Genomic DNA, 19,743 nt, shown 5'->3' on the forward strand with positions numbered 1-19,743 from the left:
ACTAAGGAGCAGTTGGACCTTCTCCAAAAATTATTCGGCCAACCGAAACCTACTCAAAAGACATCAGAAACCAGTGTAGCAGCAACAGTGGCACAATCAGGTAACTTTCTCTGGGCCCTTAATGCAACCAAAGAAAATTGTAATACTTGGATTATTGACTCTGGTGCATCAGATCACATGACAGGTGACATCTCACTTTTAACTAACTACACACGCTGTAACAGTCAAATTACTGTAAAAATTGCCGATGGTACCTATTCTAAAGTAATGGGAATTGGTAATGTGCTTGTATCTAAAGATCTAGTATTAGAGAATGTGTTGTATGTCCCAAATCTTAAATGTAATCTTCTTTCCATAAGCAAATTAACATCTATGAAAAACTGCAGTGCAACTTTCTACTCACATAATTGCATATTTCAGGATTTGAATTCGGGGAAGATGATTGGCAATGCTAAGGAAACCTCCGGTCTCTACATACTAAATTCTCTTAAGCCACAAGTCAAGGAGTTAGGTCTTAGCAAATCTCATTTTATTTCTAAAGATTATTATGACAGTGCATCTAGTACATCTAATTTTGTTGTCTCTAAAGATAATTATGTTAGTACATCTACTTTGGTTGCTTCTAAAGACAATTATGACAATACAATAATGTTATGGCATTAATCGTTTAGGACATCCCAATTTTCTATATTTGAAACGAATGTTTCCAGACATTTTCAATAAAAGTTCTCAGGTGTTTCAATGTGAGTCTTGTGAAATGGCAAAGTTGCCTCGATCCTCATATCCGGTAAGCGCATATAAACCCTCTTATCCTTTTTCTATGATGCATAGTGATGTTTGGGGACTTAGTAGAGTTCAGAATGTAACAGGAGCTAAATGGTTTGTTTCATTTATCGATGATCACACTAGACTTACTTGGGTTTTTTTAATGAAAGAAAAATCTGAAGTTAGTTCCATATTCCAGAATCTGTTTGCCATGATTCTCAATCTCTTTAACACCAAAATACAAATCCTTCACACTGACAATGCTAAGGATTATTTTAACAATTCCTTAAAAAAAAAAATTTAAACGAAAAGGGTATTGGCCACCTGAGTACATGTCCTAACACTCCCAGCAAAATGGAATTGCGGGGAGAAAAAACAGACATCTTCTAGAAATTTCTAGAACTTTAATGTGTCACGCCAACAGCCCCCATTGTTTTTGGGGAGAAGCGGTTCTAACAGCCACCTATCTTATTAATAGAATACCCTCTCGAATATTAGGCTTCAAAATCCCCTTACAAAAACTTAAGGAAGTATTTCCTCATGTTAGATTATTTTCTCAAGTCCCTTTAAAAATATTTGGTTGTACAGTTTTTGTCCAAGATCATAGACCCAATAGGAGTAAGTTAGATCCTAAGGCAATAAAATGCATCTTTCTCGGCTATACTCCAAGCCAAAAAGGATACAAATACTATTCACCAACTACAAAAAGGTTCTATGCATCCATGGATATAACCTTCTTTGAAACCCAACCTTACTTTAAAAAGCAAGACACCACTGAACCTTCCACCCTCATAGAAAACGGAAAACTTCTAGAAAACGAAGGAGACCAAAAACTAGATCTCATTGAAGAGAGCGCTCCGTATGTTCCCTATATACATGAAATAGATATTCCTAATCAAAGCCCACTGGAAAGTAGGAAAGAGCCTATAGTCTATACTAGAAGGAAGAACACCCTTGAACGTACATCAATACTCAATCAAAATCCAACCGAAATACAGGAAAATCATGTCTCCAACTCCACAGCTAAAACTCCTACTGAAGACACAACTGAAAATATTGATCTTCCCATTGCAAAACGGAAAGGGGTAAGAACTTGTACAATGCATCCCATCCAAACCTACCTGTCCTACAAAAACCTCTCTCCCAAGTTTAAAACATTCATAACTACACTATCCCAAGTTTACATTCCAAACAATGTCTATGAAGCCCTCAAGGACATTAATTGGAAGCAAGCTGTATTAGACGAAATAAAGGCCTTGGAAAAGAACAACACATGGGAAATAACAAACCTACCTCCAGGAAAGAAAACAGTAGGATGCAAATGGATCTTCACCATCAAGTACAAGGCTGATGGAGAAATAGATAGGTTCAAAGCTAGACTCATCGCCAAAGGATTCACCCCAGTCCTATGGCATTGACTATCAAGAGACTTTTGCCCCGGTGGCAAAATTAAATACTATTCGTGTCCTGCTTTCCTTAGTTGTGAACAATGATTGGGTTCTTCACCAATTAGACATAAAAAATGCCTTCCTTAATGGAGACTTAGAAGAAGAAGTGTATATGGATATACCGGCCAGTATAGAATCAACTCAAACCATAACTAAGGTATGCAAACTCAAAAAATCCCTATATGGCCTAAAACAATCCCCTAGGGCGTAGTTTGATAAATTCTCAAGAGTAGTAAAGGAAAACGGATACTTACAATGTCAATCTGACCATACTCTCTTCGTCAAACATTCTTGCACGAGTAAAATAGCAATTATCATTGTCTATGTAGATGACATTATTCTTACAGGAAACCATCAAGAAGAAATAAGAAATCTAAAACTTCTCTTAGCCAAGGAATTCGAAGTAAAAGACTTAGGCAACTTTAAATACTTCCTAGGAATGGAAGTAGCCTGCTTAAAAACAGGCTTGAGCATTTCTCAAAGAAAATATGTCCTTGACCTGTTAAAGGAAACTGGAATGCTTGAGTGCAAACCTGCTAATACTCTATTTGACACAAACAATCACACAATCAAAGAAAACAATCACAAAATGGTTAACAAAGATCAGTATCAAAGGCTAGTTGGAAAATTGATTTACCTAACTCACACAAGACCTGATATCTGTTTTGCAGTTAGCTTTGTAAGTCAATTTATGAACAGACCAACAGAAGACAATATACAAGCAGTATACAGAATACTCCGGTACTTGAAAGGAACTCTAGGAGAGAGATTATACTTCAAGAAATCTAAGAGAACAAACATCGAAATCTTCACTGATGCCGATTGGGCAAGCTCAAAAATAGATAGAAGGTCAACTTCTGAATATTGCACCTTTGTATGGGAGAATTTAGTCACCTGGCGAAGCAAGAAACAATCTGTAGTATCCAGGAGTAGTGCCGAAGCAGAACTAAGAGCTCTAGCTCAAGGAATATGTAAAGGAATGTGGCTCAAAAGCATTCTATCTGAACTTAAAATCAAATCAGAAGAACCAATGGAGGTACACTGTGATAATCAAACTGCTATCAGTATCGCCAAAAACCCAGTCCATCATGATCACATAAAGCATGTGGACATTGATCGGCACTTTATTAAAGAAAAAATTGAAAACAAAAGCATCTCACTCAACTACATACCTACCAAGAGGCAAATTGTTGACATACTTACAAAAACCCTATTCAAGAATATGTTTGAAGACTTAAAAACCAAGTTGGACATAATCAACATATATCGCCCAGCTTGAGGGGGAGTGTTGATTATGGAAAATCTCCTACCTTATACATTTGATTTTATTCCCTACAATTAGGTTTTATTTTTATTCTTACCTTATATACAATTTTTTACTGTTATAGATTTTTCCATACTTAACCATCATAGTTGTATATAAAAGGGGTGCTCCCTCTTGTAAAATAATCACAAGAAATATAAAGAAAGAATTATGTATTTCAACAGAACCTATACTTTATTGTGAACACCCATTTACATCTGACTGCTTTATGACCACTTGGAAGAGTGACTTGGCCCCACGTATGATTTTTCTCAAGAGCCCCCATTTCTTCCAAGACTGCGGCTTTCCATTCAGGGCTTTCCAATGTTGTGTGTATACTGTTTGGTATCACCACTGTGTCTAGATTTGTAGTGAGGGCCTTGAACTCAAGAGATAGATTGCTATAGGACAAGTAACTCTGCAGCGGATATCTTGTACATGATCTAGTACCTTTCCTTAAGGCAATCAGAAGATCAAGGGATTCATCTCTGTCTTTACTTCCTTCTGACTTCATACTGCACCCACCCTCCTGTTCTGTCATTTTCTCACTTTCAACGATGTTTTCAGCGGGAGTAAGAGACGTTTCTTTTCCAGGTTCAACAACGTTCTCAAGTGTCTCACAATCATCTGTCAAGACACAATCATCGACCTCAATTACATTTTTGCTGTCATTATCTTCCCTACTTTTGCTCTCAACATTTTCAACACAAGCATCAGTTTTATCACATTTATTATCATGATCAGGGATAGGAATATTAGTATCTGGAACTGATCTCTGTTCTGACTTATGGACTGAAGCCAGAGAAAAAACAGGCGGCGCCATTTCCTTCCTGAGATTCCTCCTATAGTATGTGATCCAAGGGACTTGTTTGGTCGGGAGAATAGGTTCCTTGGTACTGATACTGATATCAAGGGTGGGTTCAGGCAAGACAGATAGACTCGGACCCCAATTGGTTTCTTCACTAGTATGCTCCCCCTGCAGAGAACCATTAGGAAAGAATGGATGATCTTCAAAGAATGTCACATCCATAGGGACAAAGTATTTTCTGGAAAAGGGATGATAACACTTGTACCCACGCTGATGTAGTGGGTACCCCATAAAGATACATTTCTGAGCCCGAGGGGTAAACTTGGTACGGTTAGGACCATGAGTATGGACAAACACCACACAGCCAAAGACACGAAGGGGTACATCAGAAAGAAGTCGGGTATTTGGGTAGGACTCTTTGAAGGAATCTAAAGGGGTTTGGAACTTTAGAACCCGGGATGGCATGCAATTTATTAGATAGGCTGCTATCAAGAAAGCATCACCCCACAAATAAGAAGGAAGGGAAGTTGACAACATAAGAGATCGAGCAACTTCAACTAGGTGACGGTTTTTCCGTTCGGTCACTCCATTTTGTTGAGGGGTGTACGCACAGGAACTCTGATGGACAATTCCTTTTGAGATTAGGAATTCTCGTAAGGAGTTATTAAGGTATTCTCGACCATTATCACTCCGGAGAATAGTGATTTTGGTGTTGAACAGGGTTTCTATAGAATTGTAGGATTGTTGGAAGACCGAAATAACTTTGGATTTGTCTGTCAGAAGAAAAAACCCAGGTTAGTCTAGTATGATCGTCAATAAAGGTTACAAACCATCGCTTCCCAGTTATGGTAGTAACAGGTGACAGACCCCAGACATCGCTATGGAACAGGGTGAATGGTTTAGAGGGCTTATAAGGCTGAGACGTGAAATAAACACGATGTTGTTTGGTTTGAACACACACATTGCATTTCAACTTAGAAATATTAATATTATGAAAAAGATGAGGAAACAACTAGTTCATATACTGAAAATTAGGATGGCCCAGGCATAGTGCCATAACATATAATCAGTTTCAGAAACAGAAAAATGAGAAGAAAACAAACTAGTCCTATCACATATCCTAAAGGAGGCTTCTTCAGTGAGGAAATAGAGTCCCCTGTCATGCCAGGCAGTGCCAATCGTCATCCCCGAATTCAGATCCTTAAAAACAACAGCATCAGGTGAGAAGATAACACGACATTTCAAATCCCTTGTAATTTTACTAATAGATAACAGATTGTAAGAAACTTTTGGCACATGCAACACATCTTGGACGATTAAGCCCGCAAAGGGCGACACCCGTCCTTTTCCAGCAACGGGGGCAAAGGACCCATCTGCAATCCTGATCCTTTCATTTCCAGAACCTTGATATGACAGAAATTGATTGGAGGAACCAGTTAAATGGTCCGTGGCTCCTAAATCTAATATCCATGGTTTATTACCAGTTATACTCATAAGGCCAAAGGAGTGAAAAGTACCTGATTAGGCGATTGCACTTACTCCAACAACTGTAGTGGTAGTGCTCTGAGTGGTTTCTTGATTCTGAGGCTGAGTATCTCCAGTTACAGATTCACATACAAGAGCCCGGCTTGGCTGTCGTTTCTTACCATTCGACGGTCGGCCGTGAAGCTTCCAGCACTGATCTTTCGTGTGCCAGGGTTTCTTGCAATGTTCACACACTGGGGGTGGCTTACTGTTCTATTTATCATGGACGGGGCCTAAAGTTTTGAAAGAAGCGGAATTTGTTGGTGTTACAAGTGTACTGTTCATGGCCCTCGACCTATCTTCCTCCAGGCAAACTTCAGAACAAACTTCCATTAGGGATGATATAGGTCTGGTCCCAATATACGACTTCGCACAGCATCAAATTTAGAGTTAAGTCCAGCAAGAAAGTCATACATGCAGTCAATTTCCTCAGACTGATAATGTAAAACTCCTCCACAAGGACAGTTCCAAGTCATTTCACGGCACAAATCCATCTCTTGCCACAAGAGAGATAGTTTGTTAAAGTAAGTTGTAACGTCCATTGTCCCCTGTTTACATGCATGGACCTGCTTACGTAGGGTATATAAACGAGAGGCATTCTGTCTCCTGGAGTAGAGTTTTTGGGCTGCCTCCCAAATATTACGGGTCGTGGCTGCATATAATAAGAGTTTTCCAACCTAAGGTTCCATACTTCCAATCAGAATCGATCTCAATAAAGAATCCTCTCCTTTCCAAATTCGCTCTTGGAGATCACCTGTCCTTGGTTTTGGTATTTCACCTATCAGATATCCAAATTTGTGACGACCTTCAAGGGCCATTTTAATAGATTGGGACCAAGAGAAATAATTATCGCCATTCAACTTTTCTCCCATAATAAAGCTAGAAGAGTTGCCTATAGCTCCAGAACATAAATTTGAGGAGTAAGTGGGGAACGAAGTTAACAAATTTTCAGGATATTGGTTTAGATCTGGTTGGACATTGGATGCCAATCCCAGGGCTTCCCCAATAGCAGCTATCTGCTACTGAAACATCTCGTTCTGTCGTTTCATCTGCAGCTACAACTGAGTGAATTGATCTTGGATTATACTCCCTTAGTTCTGGTGGTATGATGAAAAATCTCCCCCTTCAAACTCACCCGGCGAAAACTGCCCCAACCTGTTGCTCATGTTCGGCTGAAAAATAGGATCCCGACAGCTTCTGAAAGATTATGATTTGAATAAAGATTTCCTTCCAAGGCCAGTTCTTCAAGTTCTTGAGTTCCATTGCATTAATGAATCGGCTGAGGAGGGAAGATCGACTGCGACTGGGGAAGATCGTCGGTTTTAAGGAAGATCGACTGCGACTGGCGCGATGGGCTGCGGCAGGGATGCGACTGGGTAGCGCCGATCGCGACTGGCGACTGGGTCTGATCGCCGATCTGCAGGTCGCGTCGACTGGTTGTCCCTACTTCGAACGAACCGGTTGGCAGGTCGATGGGCTGCAACGGCTGGTCTGCTGGATGGTCGGCTCGGATCGGCTGGTCGGAATGGGTTGGGTGATCGTCACGCTAAAAATGGGGAAGAAAAAACTGAAAATATCTATCAATGGCTTTTTGGATAACACTGGTTATATCTTGATTATTGGTTTGGGATTCTTCTATTAGGTTTTCCTTAATGGTGGCCAGGGTTTCGTCTTCATGCTCTAATACCATGATGAAAAACAGAGTAGAGAAAGAAAAATAGCACACCAAGATTTTACGTGGAAAACCCTAATCAAGGAGAAAAAACCATGGGATAAAAGGATTCTTATTAGAAGACTGATACACAGAGTACATAGAGACTGCCATAATAAATAGAGAAAGGGAAACCCTAGGGTACAAGTATAAAGACAGAAATATCCCTAGAGTAAAAAACCCAAATTTCAACAAGTTTATTTCGTGTTCTTGAGTATTTTCTTATTAGAAGGTATCCTAACAGTGAGTTCCTATAAATGAATATTAGATGATAAAATAATAGCAAAACCAAATAAATTATTTTTTGAAATTCAGGGAATAATAAACATTTTGAAAGCTTACGGACCAAAGTAAAACAAAGTTGATTTAAACCCTAATTATTACTTTGGTCAGCTTCTTCCGTTCGTTTATTTAGTTTGTTGGTTTTTGGTGACAGATTAAACACAATTCAAAGCTGTTTTAGCCTTGACAATTAAGAGGCTTATTGGCAACCCAAAGGCATCAAATCCATTAATTAAAATTCTATGGTACGAGTGCTGGACACACCTGAAAGATTCCAAGCTGGAAATCTAACCTGTATTCATTGACTGAATTTTCCTTCGCTAGAGGAGCTACAGCTCCTTAGAATAGAAATACATTCTTCCTTTTAAATTCTCTCTTGCTACATAGTTTACACAAGCAATGGCACAAATGTGAAAATAAATTAAATAAGAAGTCTTACTTCATTAGGATGCCAAAGCTATAGACATCTGATAGGTCTGTATATATTTCCTTCCTCAATATCTCAGGAGCCATATAGATGAGTGTCCCAACCATGCTTTTCTTATAGAAACCACCTGTTGGCTTGCCAGATGACTCCCAATTTTCAGCAGAAATTTCTTTCAGATATTTCCGGTGTATTGCTAAACCAAAATCAGCCAAGTATGGATGCAAATCTTTGTCAAGCTGCATCAGAACATCGCTAGAGCTTAGTGCCAAATACACCCCAACGAAGGCCATACCACTTGGACTTTTTCAAATCTTTAGGACAAGCACATGACCAGATTAACAGAGTAATCTGGAAGACACTTACAAGAACATTCGCTGGTTTCACATCCCTATGTACGATCCCCAAGTTATGCAAATACTGCAAAGCCTTTGCTGGAAGAGAATAATGTGAATATGAACTAAATATGCATCCTTAAATAAGCCTAAAAAAGAATGTAAAACTGTTTATACAAGTTTTATTGTATCCGCAACAGCAACTTTATTGTTATTTTTGTACGAAACAATTAAAAAACATGGAGAATTGTGTGCCAATTGCTGAGTGTTTAGCTAACACGTATGCAGATGTTTGTGAAATATGTAAAAGAACATCACCAGATAAGGTCTTAAATTGCTGACTATAGAAAATAAAATAACCAACGTTTGCTGGACCTCTGTTAAACTATAGCTTTAACAAGGATTGCCATCTCGTCATGAAGAGGGTTCAGTTTCATCCTCCCTTCAAGGATAAAGGTAGTGTACTTGGCAATGCAGGTATTTTTCTGCCCTGGCTAGGTCTAATGCCTTGTTTTGGGCGTCCAATAAGGGGCTATTTGGGAGGCTGTAATGTAATCAAGATTACTGGGAATCAGACGAGTGTTAAACGTGAGAAATCGAGGGTGGAATGGAAACAGGATCATGAAACGTGAAAACGGTGGAAAAGAAGGTCAGATTAAAAATTGTTCAAGTGAAATGAGTTTAATATTATAAATTGGGTCGAGAACACTCAATCCAAACATGGGTTTTGGATTACATTACAATCCAAACTCATTCCATTACGGGCCCCCAAAAAACCCCTAAAAGTATTTTATAATTACTTGTTAGACATAATTCTTTTGGATTGGAGCATGTTTTTGTTTAGTTAGGTTCAACTACATATTTAAGGGCTGTTGTTTCTTTATTCCATTTTTTTATTGGACTAATGTTCTCCCCTCTTTCATTTTACTCAATGAAAGCTTTGTTTCTTCGGACCCGTTTGGATTGACTTAAGAAAAAAGTATTTTTCAAAAAACTCATTTTTATTTAAACACTTTTGATAAAAACTTATTAAAATACACTTAAAAAGCTATTTTGAGTGATTGCCAAACACTCCAATTTATTCTAAAATGACTTATTTTTTAAATAAAACACTTGAAAATGTATTCGAAATACCTCCTTCATTAAAAGAAATTATTAAGTTTAATCATTTATTAAATTAATTTTTTTTTATGAGTTTATAGATTATCAAGAATATCTATCATCATTCATAAAATTGAAACATTATTTCATTGACATCAATATTTAGAACCATGAGTATAGAAACTACTCCATCATTGTTAAATTAGTCGGGGCTTAAAGAACGGTAAAACCCAGAGTTGTGGAGAGAAAAAAATACATATACAGAAACCAACCAAAACACTCAAATTCTACAAATGAAAAATTATAGACACAAAGGTACAAGATAAACCACTTAAAATAAAGAACAAAGAAGATGTTATCAAAATTGATACCGGAAAAAATTACCTAACTGTAGAGTGACCGTGAGCACCTGATTGATACTTGGATTCCATTCTTCAGCATGCAATTTCTCCGCAAGATTTGGAGACTCGTAGAATTCAAAGAAAAACATGTAGTTAGGTGGCTTCGCATTTGCTGCAACCAGTTTTACTATGGCTGGATGATCTAATTCACTTCACGGAAAGAAAATTTTATGAGTAAAAGGAAAGACGCACCCATTATCATCAGCGCTTATTATTTTATTTTTTTTTTAACAAGAGAGTCGGAGACAACTTTTCATTGATAGATGAAAACATACAAAATATACAAGCAAACTCCCAAAGGGAGAAAAAGAAAAGAAAGAAACTGTGAACCAGAAATTAAAATAGGCCAAAAACAAAAGGCGAACAACATAGACTCTGAATAGTAAATGGACCAATCAACAAAATTAACCCACAACAAAGAACCAAAAACCAAAGAAAATACTTGACAAACTAAAGAAACCAAAAAAAAAAAACAACAACAGCAGAAGACGTACTCCCAAACAGCCAAGGACAACCGTTTGAAAATAGCAAACCAGCCACCCCAAAAGCTTTCTGCAACCCAAAAGAGAAGAAAGCTTTTCATCACAAAGCACACCTTTCTGTTCATTTTTATTGCCGATATTATGAGCTGGTTAGTGTTGGTAGGTCGATACGGGTTTAGTTGAGGGTCTTGTTTAAAATACTAATCTCGGAGTGTAAAACATAGAGAATTTCATGATAAATTTCTTATGAGAACGAATCTAAGAGATTGGTGAATCTCACTCGGTTAAATTGGAAGTAGTTTCACAATCGATGGAGACTAGAGGTTTAGACATTGCTGCATTGTTAACCTGACAGTCTGAGACTACATAATGAGGCTATGTTGGTAGAACAGTAATGTCATTTTTTCATAGAACTGCATTGACGTAGCCTAAGTATTCAAAGGCGAGAAATCTCCAAGAATCCAAACCAAAGTCTTTTTTTAATGAGAAGATCATCTAATACAAGAAGGCTTCTCTATTTATAGAGAAATACAAGAGTCCTAAAAGGATAACTAAAAGATGTTAAAACTAATTAAAATGTAATTAATCAAGGATTAACCAAGATTAACTTGATTTTACCAAAATATCCCAAACCTATTACATCATATTCTATCCCTCCCAAAAAAAAACTCGTCCTCGAGTTTTAAAACGAAAATGAAGGTAATAGTAAAACAATAAGCCACTCGAACGGAAATATCTCTGAAGAATCAATACCAACATCCAAATTGTACAATTCGGTCCAAGATTGGACTTTTGAAATGGAATAAATTTTTCTGCACAATCATCACGAATTAATCCAAGAATTATGTTGTCCAAACAAGCCTTTGTCGTCAATTTAGACTCCTCTCAGAATGAAGGAAAACCCATGTGGTAAGTGTGAAAAATCAAAAAAATTCAATTGGACTTGGTATAAGATATTCAAAGAAGATCAATGGTCCTTTTCATCCATTAATCACCACATTCTTGGATCACCCTTCGACAAAGGGTTAAAGAAAGTCTCAAAAGATATTTCATCCCTCCCCTACTCCAAGAAAGGTGTATCACCATCTTCTAATTGCGCATTGAAACCCAAAAGCAAAGCTCACCTATTCAGACCTTTTCGAAAGCAATTCATAAGGAAGAAGACAACCTTCCGCGATGTTTGGACAGCCATGGTAAACGTGGATTTGCTTGAAGAATGTTGCATTAAAGTCCAAATTCTGAGGTCCTCTCCAGCCAAGCCAGATAGTTCTCACTCTAAATCTTGTTATTTCTCTTATTCTGATTTCAAAATTGCCAGCTTAAATTAGCCTTTGTGCGAGGAACCTTGGAATCTCAACAAGCCGTTGATCAAAACCGAAAATATGATTCAGATGGAGATTCTATAGCCAGCGTCAGTAGTAAAGAGCTAGAAAGATTAGATTCTGAGGCTGTCCAAGAGGAGGAAGAAACTTACGATGATCAATATAATGCTTTACAGTGCTTATTTTAATCAGAAGAAGGACATGTGACTGATATTGCAACTGTCCCACCCTTACAACCTATTGACAAGAAGGCAATTTTGCAAAAACTATTATCAGTGATGGAAGATTGCAATTTGATCCTCGGTTGAATTCCAGTGTAAGAGCTCCTTTACAATGTTGTCCTAGCATGAAGATCTTGTAGTGGAGCACAAGAGGATTAGGCAATGACTCCAAAAGATTGGCTCAAAGATGAAGCTTAAAGAAAATAAACCCGGATTTGGTCTTGATTCACGAAACTAAAAGAAATTCATTTGACGTTAGCTTTATCAAGGAGGTATGGAGCTCAAAAGACATCGGTTGGGACTTTATTGATGCATTTCGAAAATCTGGAGGCATTCTAACTATGTGGGATGAAAGCAAAATTTCAGTTTTGAAAGTGCTAAAAGGAGGCTATTCTTTATCTCTGAAATGCTTGACTGTTTGCAAGAAATCATGTTGGATCATAAACATTTACGGACCTACTGATTATAGAGAAAGAAAACATATCTGGCCAGAATTTATTTCACTTTCAGACTATTGTGATGAACCTTGGTGAATTGGAGGGGATTTTAATATCGCCTGAAGAATTCAAGACCGTTTTTCTCTGGGGAGATTAACTAGAGGAATGAGGAATTTTATAACTTTATTGATTTGGCAAAATTAATGGAAATCCCACTTAGCAATGGTCGTTTTACATGGCCACGAGAAGGAATTACTGTATCACGTTCGCTTCTTGATAGATTCTTAATCTCCAATAACTGGGATGAGTTATTTTCAAATACTAGAGTAACAAGACAAGCATGTACATTCTCAGATCACTTTCCTATTTTGCTTGAAACCGGTTCCTTTGAGTGGGGGCCTTCTCCCTTCAGATTTTGCAATAGCTAGCTAGACATTAAAGAAAGTTGCAGGGTTATTGAAAGAGTATTGAGTTTGGAGGATCAACAAGGTTGGGTTGGTTTCATTATTTCCTCTAAGTTAAGGAAAGTCAAGGCTGCCTTGAAGACTTGGAATGCTGAGTTTGAAAATAAAAAGAAAAGAGCAGCGGAAGAGTTACCGAAAGAAATTGAAAATTTGACTTAGAAGCAGAAAATTCTGTTTTGGAAAGGGATATGAGAATCTCCTTGAAAGCTGATTTGTTATCCATTTACCGAATTGACGAAAGGAATTTAAGACAGAAAAGCAAGCTAGATTGGCTGAGTTTGGGAGATGAAAATTCTAAATTTTTCCATCGTTTCTTGGACGCGAAGAAAAGGAGGAATATTATTTCAGAGCTGACCAACGATCAAGGAGTATCAACAAACTCTTTTAAGGAAATTGAAGACTTAATACTGGGATTCTACTCTTCTTTGTACTCCAAATCTCCAGGTATTAGAGCTATCCCTCTTAATTTGCAATGGCCTAAAGTTACCCGTAACCAGAATCTCAAAGATGTCGGGGAAAAAACAAGGCACCTGGACCTAATAGCTTTACAGCAGAATTTTGTATAAAATTTTGAGATTATTTCAAAGATAACTTCATGAATTTATTTGAGGAGTTTTATAGAAATGACAAGCTAAACTCTTGTGTAAAGGAGAATTTCATTAGCTTGATTCGGAAAAAAGAAGATGTTTTGGTAAGAGATTTTCGACCAATTAGTTTAACTACATTGACATACAAAATTGTAGCAAAAGTATTAGCTGAGCGCCTAAAGAAAGTTATGCCAAGTATCATTGCAACTACGCAAAGTGCTTTCATTAGAGGAAGACAAATTCTAGATCTGGTTCTCATAGCCAATGAAGTGGTGGAAGATTATTGTTCTAAGAAGAAAAAGGAGTGGATCTTAAAACTTGATTTAGAGAAAGCCTTTGATCGTGCAGATTGGGTCTTTCTTGAAAAAATTCTTGTTGAAAAGAACTTCTATTCAAGATCAATTTTGTGGGTAATGGGTTGGGTATCTAACCCAGATTATTCGATCTTCATAAATGAAAGGCCAAGGGGTAAAATCTACGCTTCGAGGGGTATAAGACAAGGTGACCCTCTCCCGCCTTTTCTTTTTCTACTAGTCAGTGAGGTATTAAGCGCACTTTTGGACAGGCTTCATGAAAAAGACAAAATTGAAGGTTTTATTGTGGGAAAAGATAGAGTTCATGTCTCCATCCTTCAATTCACCGATGATACATTGATCTTTTGCAAAAATAATGATGAGATGTTAGAAAATTTAAAGAAAACAATTGAATTCTTTGAGCGATGCTCAGGGCAAAAGGTAAACTAGGAGAAATTTGCATTATGTGGCAACAATATTGACGATAACAAGCTGTTTTCAGCGGCGTCTAAACTGAATTGCAAGGTCGTTCACCTCTCTTTTATGTATCTTGGTCTACGTTTAGGAGATTACCCCAAACAGGTTGAATTTTCGCAACCAGTGATTGATAAAATCCAAGGCAAATTGGATAAATGGAAGAGATATAACCTCTCTAAAGGAGGTCGTGCCACTCTTTGTAAGTCTGTCCTTTCGCACATCCCTACTTATTACATGTCTATCTTCTTGATGCCAGAAAAGGTGATCCTGATTGTAGAAAGATTAATGAGGAATTTTTTCTGGAAAGGTCATTCCGGAGGCAAATTGAACCATTTAGTTAAATGGGACATAGCTACCCGAATACAAGAAGATGGAGCACTCGATATTGGAGGTCTGAAATTTAAGAATTTAAGTCTTTTGGCTAAGTGGGGGTGGAAACTTATCAGCAATGAGAATTCCTTATGGAGCCAAGTTGTAAAAAGTATCCATGGTAGAAGCTTGTTTGGGTGGCATACCAATGGAAAAGTTAATTGCAGCCTCTGTAGTCCTTGGACTAGCATATCAAGGACATGGTTAAAAGTGGAATCATTGGCAACCTACAAAATTGGTAATGGTAGAAGGACTGCATTCTGGCATGATCCTTGGGTGGATAAAATACCTCTAATAATTTCCTTTCCAAGACTCTACAATATTTCTTTAAATCCAAATGGAGTTGTCCATGAATATTGGGATTTTGCACTTGCTTCTTGGTCCATTAACTTCTGAAGACTACTCAAGGAAGAAGAAATAGATGACTTTCAGCTCCTCATTGGTCTTATATCTACAAAATCACTCACCTCAAATCCAGATAAAAGATTTTGGGATTTAGAAGCGAATGGCTCATTTTTGGTAAAATCCCTGGTCAAACATCTCTCCTTGGCCTCACCCATTGGAAAACGGTTGGAATTAGCAAGTCCACGGAGGATAAACATCACGATTTGGATAATGTCATATGGGCTTCTCAACTGTGCAGCTGTGATGCAGATGAAACTCCCCTCTCACATTTTGTCTCCACAAGTTTGTTCTTTTTGCTTGGCAGACTCTCAAGATTTGCAACACTTGTTTTCTAGTTGCGATTATGCTGAAAATTGTTGGCTACAATTGTTCAATTGTTTCAATCTTAGTTGGGCTCTTGGTGATGTTTTTAAAGATAATGTTCTTCAATTACTGACCGGTCCGAAGTTCAAAGAAAAATTGAGATTACTTTGGATTAATGCAATAAAAGCCTTATTGTCCAAGCTGTGTTTTGAAAGAAACCAAAGAGTTTTTCATGACAAAGCCTCCCCTTGGTCACTTAGATTTGAGACAGCCCGGCTTAATGCTTCATCAAGGTGTTCACTTTCCAAAGCTTTTGAAGATTTCTCCATTCAAGACATTAGCCTTAATTGGAATGCCTTCATGTTTCCACCTTTGTAATACTTAGATGGTCGTGTCTAGAATTTATGTTGACTGTATTTAGATATTATGTTATTGTGCTAGCTTTCGGTCTTCATTGTAATATTTTGGTTTCGTTTTGGTCGGATTTTGTTCTTGGTTTGTTTCTTTTTGGATGTGATGAGAGTGCTAAAGGGGTGTCAACCTAGTTAAGATGTCCGGGTGCACTCGCTGATCCTATTGCTTTAATTTTGTCTCTTCATGTATTACCATTCACTTTGTATTGCCTATTCATCATCTTAACGAAGAGGCTTGTTTACTTTTTCAAAAAAAATGTAGGTTCAGGTATGTGCTAGGTTGCAGACTTCATTGGAAAAGGATGGATTTCAAATATTTCAAATTGGCATCGGGGCTGGGTTTGATTTTGGGTCAAAATTTGTGGGTTATTGACTAAGAAACCCACAGTTTCATTAAGAGGGCATTGGGTCTTCTCTGTCGGGTCGGGGAAAATGAAATGGGTTGATGGATTTCGAGAACACTTATGGAACTAGGTCTTTCAGGTTGGGTCGGAACGGGGAATTAGGGCGAAAAATTTGTGAAAGCGCTCACCTCGAAAGGCTGCGTCTTCTTCTTTTTCTACCAATGGCGTGTTTTTCACCTTCTTTGTTCGCTCTTCCAGTTCAACCCCTCCGTCGTTGCCATCGATTCCAATCGAAAACCTAATTTTTTCCAATTTCGAACATATTAACTCACACGTTGTTTCATGGTCTATTGCAATTAAGGTTTCAAACCTTTTCGAAGTGGGACGCACATGGGTATTGTTTTCTTCTGCTTCTATTGTGCCTTTGCCTTCAATGTCCCCACCATCAATTTCATTAATCGATTGTTCCTCCTCGTCCAATTCATGTTATGCAATCTCCGAGTTAATCTCATTTATTTTCTCAACCTTGTTGTCGACAATTTCTTCAATTTTATTTTTGTGTCGTTGGTCTTCATCTTTTCAATGGGTTTCTTTTCCATTTGTTTCTTTTCCAGTTTCACAGTCCCTTTGGATGGATTCTTGATTTTCTTGCATGAGTTCTTTTTTAAGTTCTTGCAACTGTTATGAAAGTCACTCCACATTTCAAGTCATCTCTCCCAATAAATGTTGGATTTTCTTGGCTCCCTTCTTCATTTCTTCCAATACTTCAAGATTTATGTATAAATTGGGTGTTCTTGAATAAGCTTCTTCATCATAATTGTTGTAAGACCGATTCTTGAATTTTCTCGAACATGTTTTCATCTTTCGTGGTCGTTCTTCATAGCAAAAATGATAATTCCTATCCCAAAATCCATTAGATCTTCTATAAAATTTCATTCTTGGATGATTCTTCAAACTTCTTCTCGATCTTTTGAATTTAAAGGGTTTCCCCTATTTAGGTGTGTGTTGTTGAGTAACGAGCACAACTCACGAAGCTCCCTCTTGCGATCAGTGTTGACATGAGTTTCTCAGACTTTTACCGGCGACAATCAGCTTGGCTCAGATCGAATTCTCTGATACCAAATTGATGTAGCCTGAGTATTCAAAGGAGAAATCTCCAAGAATCCAAACCAAAGTTTTTTTTTTTTTTAAAGAGAAGATCATCTAATACAAGGAGGCCCTCTCTATTTATAGAGAAATACAAGAGTCCTAAAAAGATAACTAAAAGAGGTTAAAACTAAATTAGTAATTAAAATGTAACTAATCAAGGATTAACCAAGATTAACTTGATTTTACCAAAATATCCCAAACCTATTACATCATGCATACTTTGTGGCAAGGATCATACTGATTATTGAGTAAGTACGGTTTGCACCCTTTTGAGTGGGTTAAAGGGCACTAGTAAAGACCTCTAGACCACTATTGCTTTGGATTTTCCTTTATTCTTTATATTCGTTAAATGTTGGGTTGGGAATGGGTCTTATACTTACTTTTAGAAGGATTGTGGGTTGGGAGACAAGTCCCTCTATGTGCTGTTTCCCTAGTTTTATGATTTTTCAGATAAGAGATGTTGCATTTGGTGGCCCTTTTTTTCCTTCCTATGATTTGTCCTCCTCATTTTCCTTGGGCTTTCGCCATCCCCTCACTAACCAAGAGACATCAACAGTGATCTCCTTTCTTCCAGTCATCTCTAAACAATTGGTCCATTCAAGGAAAAGAGTTTAGGTTTCTAATCCATTTGAGGGTTCCTCTTGTAGATCTTTCTTCCATGTCCTTTGCTCCTCTTCTTCGTCTTAAGGAGCCTCGGTGTTTTAAAAAGCCCTCTCAGGCACGCGCCTAGGATCGAGGCATAGGTTTGGCACCTTGCCTTGAAAAGGCGAGGCTCGCAAAATAAGGTGCGCGCCTTTTATAAAGCCCCAAGGCTCAAAGCACTGGGCCTTAGGGCGTTTTGATTATTAAAAAAAATAGTAATAATTAGGGTGTTTCCTTCATTATTAACTAAAAGAATCAAAGTTTACTAAGCCTAAGTGCAAAGTTTCTTGCGTTTGGGGTCTTTTTTTCCATATTTCTTCCTCAACTATGCTTTCTCTTTTTAATGTAATACTTTTATATATAGTATGCCTCACAAAATAAAACCCACGCTTTTTTCTATGCCTTGTGCTTAAGCCCCAGATGTCTATTGTGCTTTATTGAACCTTGAGCTTTAAAAAACACTAGGTACATTAGTATTTTCCTCCATCTGCAAGACCAAAGTCCCTAATGAAATGAAGTTCTTCATTTGGCAAGTCATTTCTGGAAGAGTGAACGCCTAAGAGTATGGCCGCATCCAAAGATATTTCATTTTGATGAGGCTGCAATGTTGTGCTCTTTGCAGATGGTAGGAGGAGGATTTGGACCTTATTGTGGGATTTCCAGTTAGCTTATCCCTCTAGAGTCGTTGCTTTAGTTTGTTCGGGATTGCTATAGTGCAGAAAAGAGATTGGCACTCTATGATCGATGAGGTCCTTATAAATTCTCCCTTTCAAGATAACGAAGATTGTGGTGACATGCTCATCTTCTCTCTGGACCGAAAAGATTTTTAAGTTCCTTTCAGAATCAAGTTAGGGGGCTCCTATTGTAGGCTTGTTTTTTGCTTGCTCTTTTACATTCTTTCACTTTTTGTCAAATAAATATATGTGTGCGTGTGTATGTTAACATAACGGAACGACAGAGAGAAAAGGGGACTGACCATAGCAACTGAAGCTCCTTATGAAACTTGTCCAATTCCTCAGAAGTAGACAAGGTCGGCTTCTTTACAGCCACCTTTTTACCATCCAACCTTCCTTCATACACAATACTCTCGGCTCCTGCGTCACCATTTGATATATCAAATCTTTCAACAAAATCTCTTACGCAATTTTATCATAAGCTTGTACAGTGAAGCAATTGGACCGGAATCAAGTAGTGCAGCGTTTAGTGCTTACCTCGGGCAATTGGGGAGAGCAACGTAAATGCGGAACGTTGAAGATGAAGAGGGATCGATTTGCTGGAGCAGCAGCCCCTGATGCACGTGTTTGGAACCACAATTTCCAAACCCATATCCATTCTTGTGGAGCACGAAGAGAAATGTTGAGGAAAAGCTCATTCTGTGTTCTGTTTATACCACTGGAGCGTGGGACATTTCGCATTGGACTGCTCCTTTCGTCAATCCTCATGTTTTGCACTTGGACGTTGTACGGTCGTCACTTGCATGGATGACCTATTTTTTGAGGCGTTGATGTGAGGTGAAAATAATGATGATGAAAATTAGATCACTATTACTAAGGGATGTCTCCCTACCCTCACAATAATTGGAATATTAGGTCACATTTCCCTCACAATAATTGGAGTCTTAGGTCACGTTTACCTCGGTTGGAAAGTAATTCATTAATGGTAATGTAGAAGGTGGACCTTAGTCGATTACTTTGTATTGTTTACTTGCTTTTTGTAATTGTAATGAGATGTGG

General features: G+C 37.9%; 1 protein-coding gene across 3 annotated transcripts in view; it reads right to left on the reverse strand.

Moving 5' to 3' along the window:
- The window catches only part of LOC120090366 (protein kinase family protein / protein phosphatase 2C (PP2C) family protein), a 31,470-nt gene extending 11,972 nt beyond the window's left edge, over positions 1–19,498 (reverse strand). For all 3 annotated transcript variants that reach the window (XR_016524657.1, XM_039047979.2, XM_090307353.1), the window contains exons 1-5: positions 19,222–19,498; positions 18,987–19,104; positions 10,086–10,252; positions 8,632–8,699; positions 8,281–8,504 (exon numbers count right to left, since the gene is read on the reverse strand). Coding sequence is in view for 2 of the 3 variants with exons in the window: in XM_039047979.2 (XP_038903907.1) it covers positions 8,281–8,504; positions 8,632–8,699; positions 10,086–10,252; positions 18,987–19,104; positions 19,222–19,342 (698 nt within the window). In the remaining variant the exon portion in view is untranslated. The remainder of the gene's footprint in view (positions 1–8,280; positions 8,505–8,631; positions 8,700–10,085; positions 10,253–18,986; positions 19,105–19,221) is intronic.
- Between the last annotated feature and the right edge of the window lie 245 nt (positions 19,499–19,743).

The sequence above is a fragment of the Benincasa hispida genome, chromosome 11 (assembly GCF_027475165.1).
Source record: "Benincasa hispida cultivar pf3 chromosome 11, pf3_genome.v1.1, whole genome shotgun sequence".
NCBI lineage: Eukaryota > Viridiplantae > Streptophyta > Magnoliopsida > Cucurbitales > Cucurbitaceae > Benincasa > Benincasa hispida.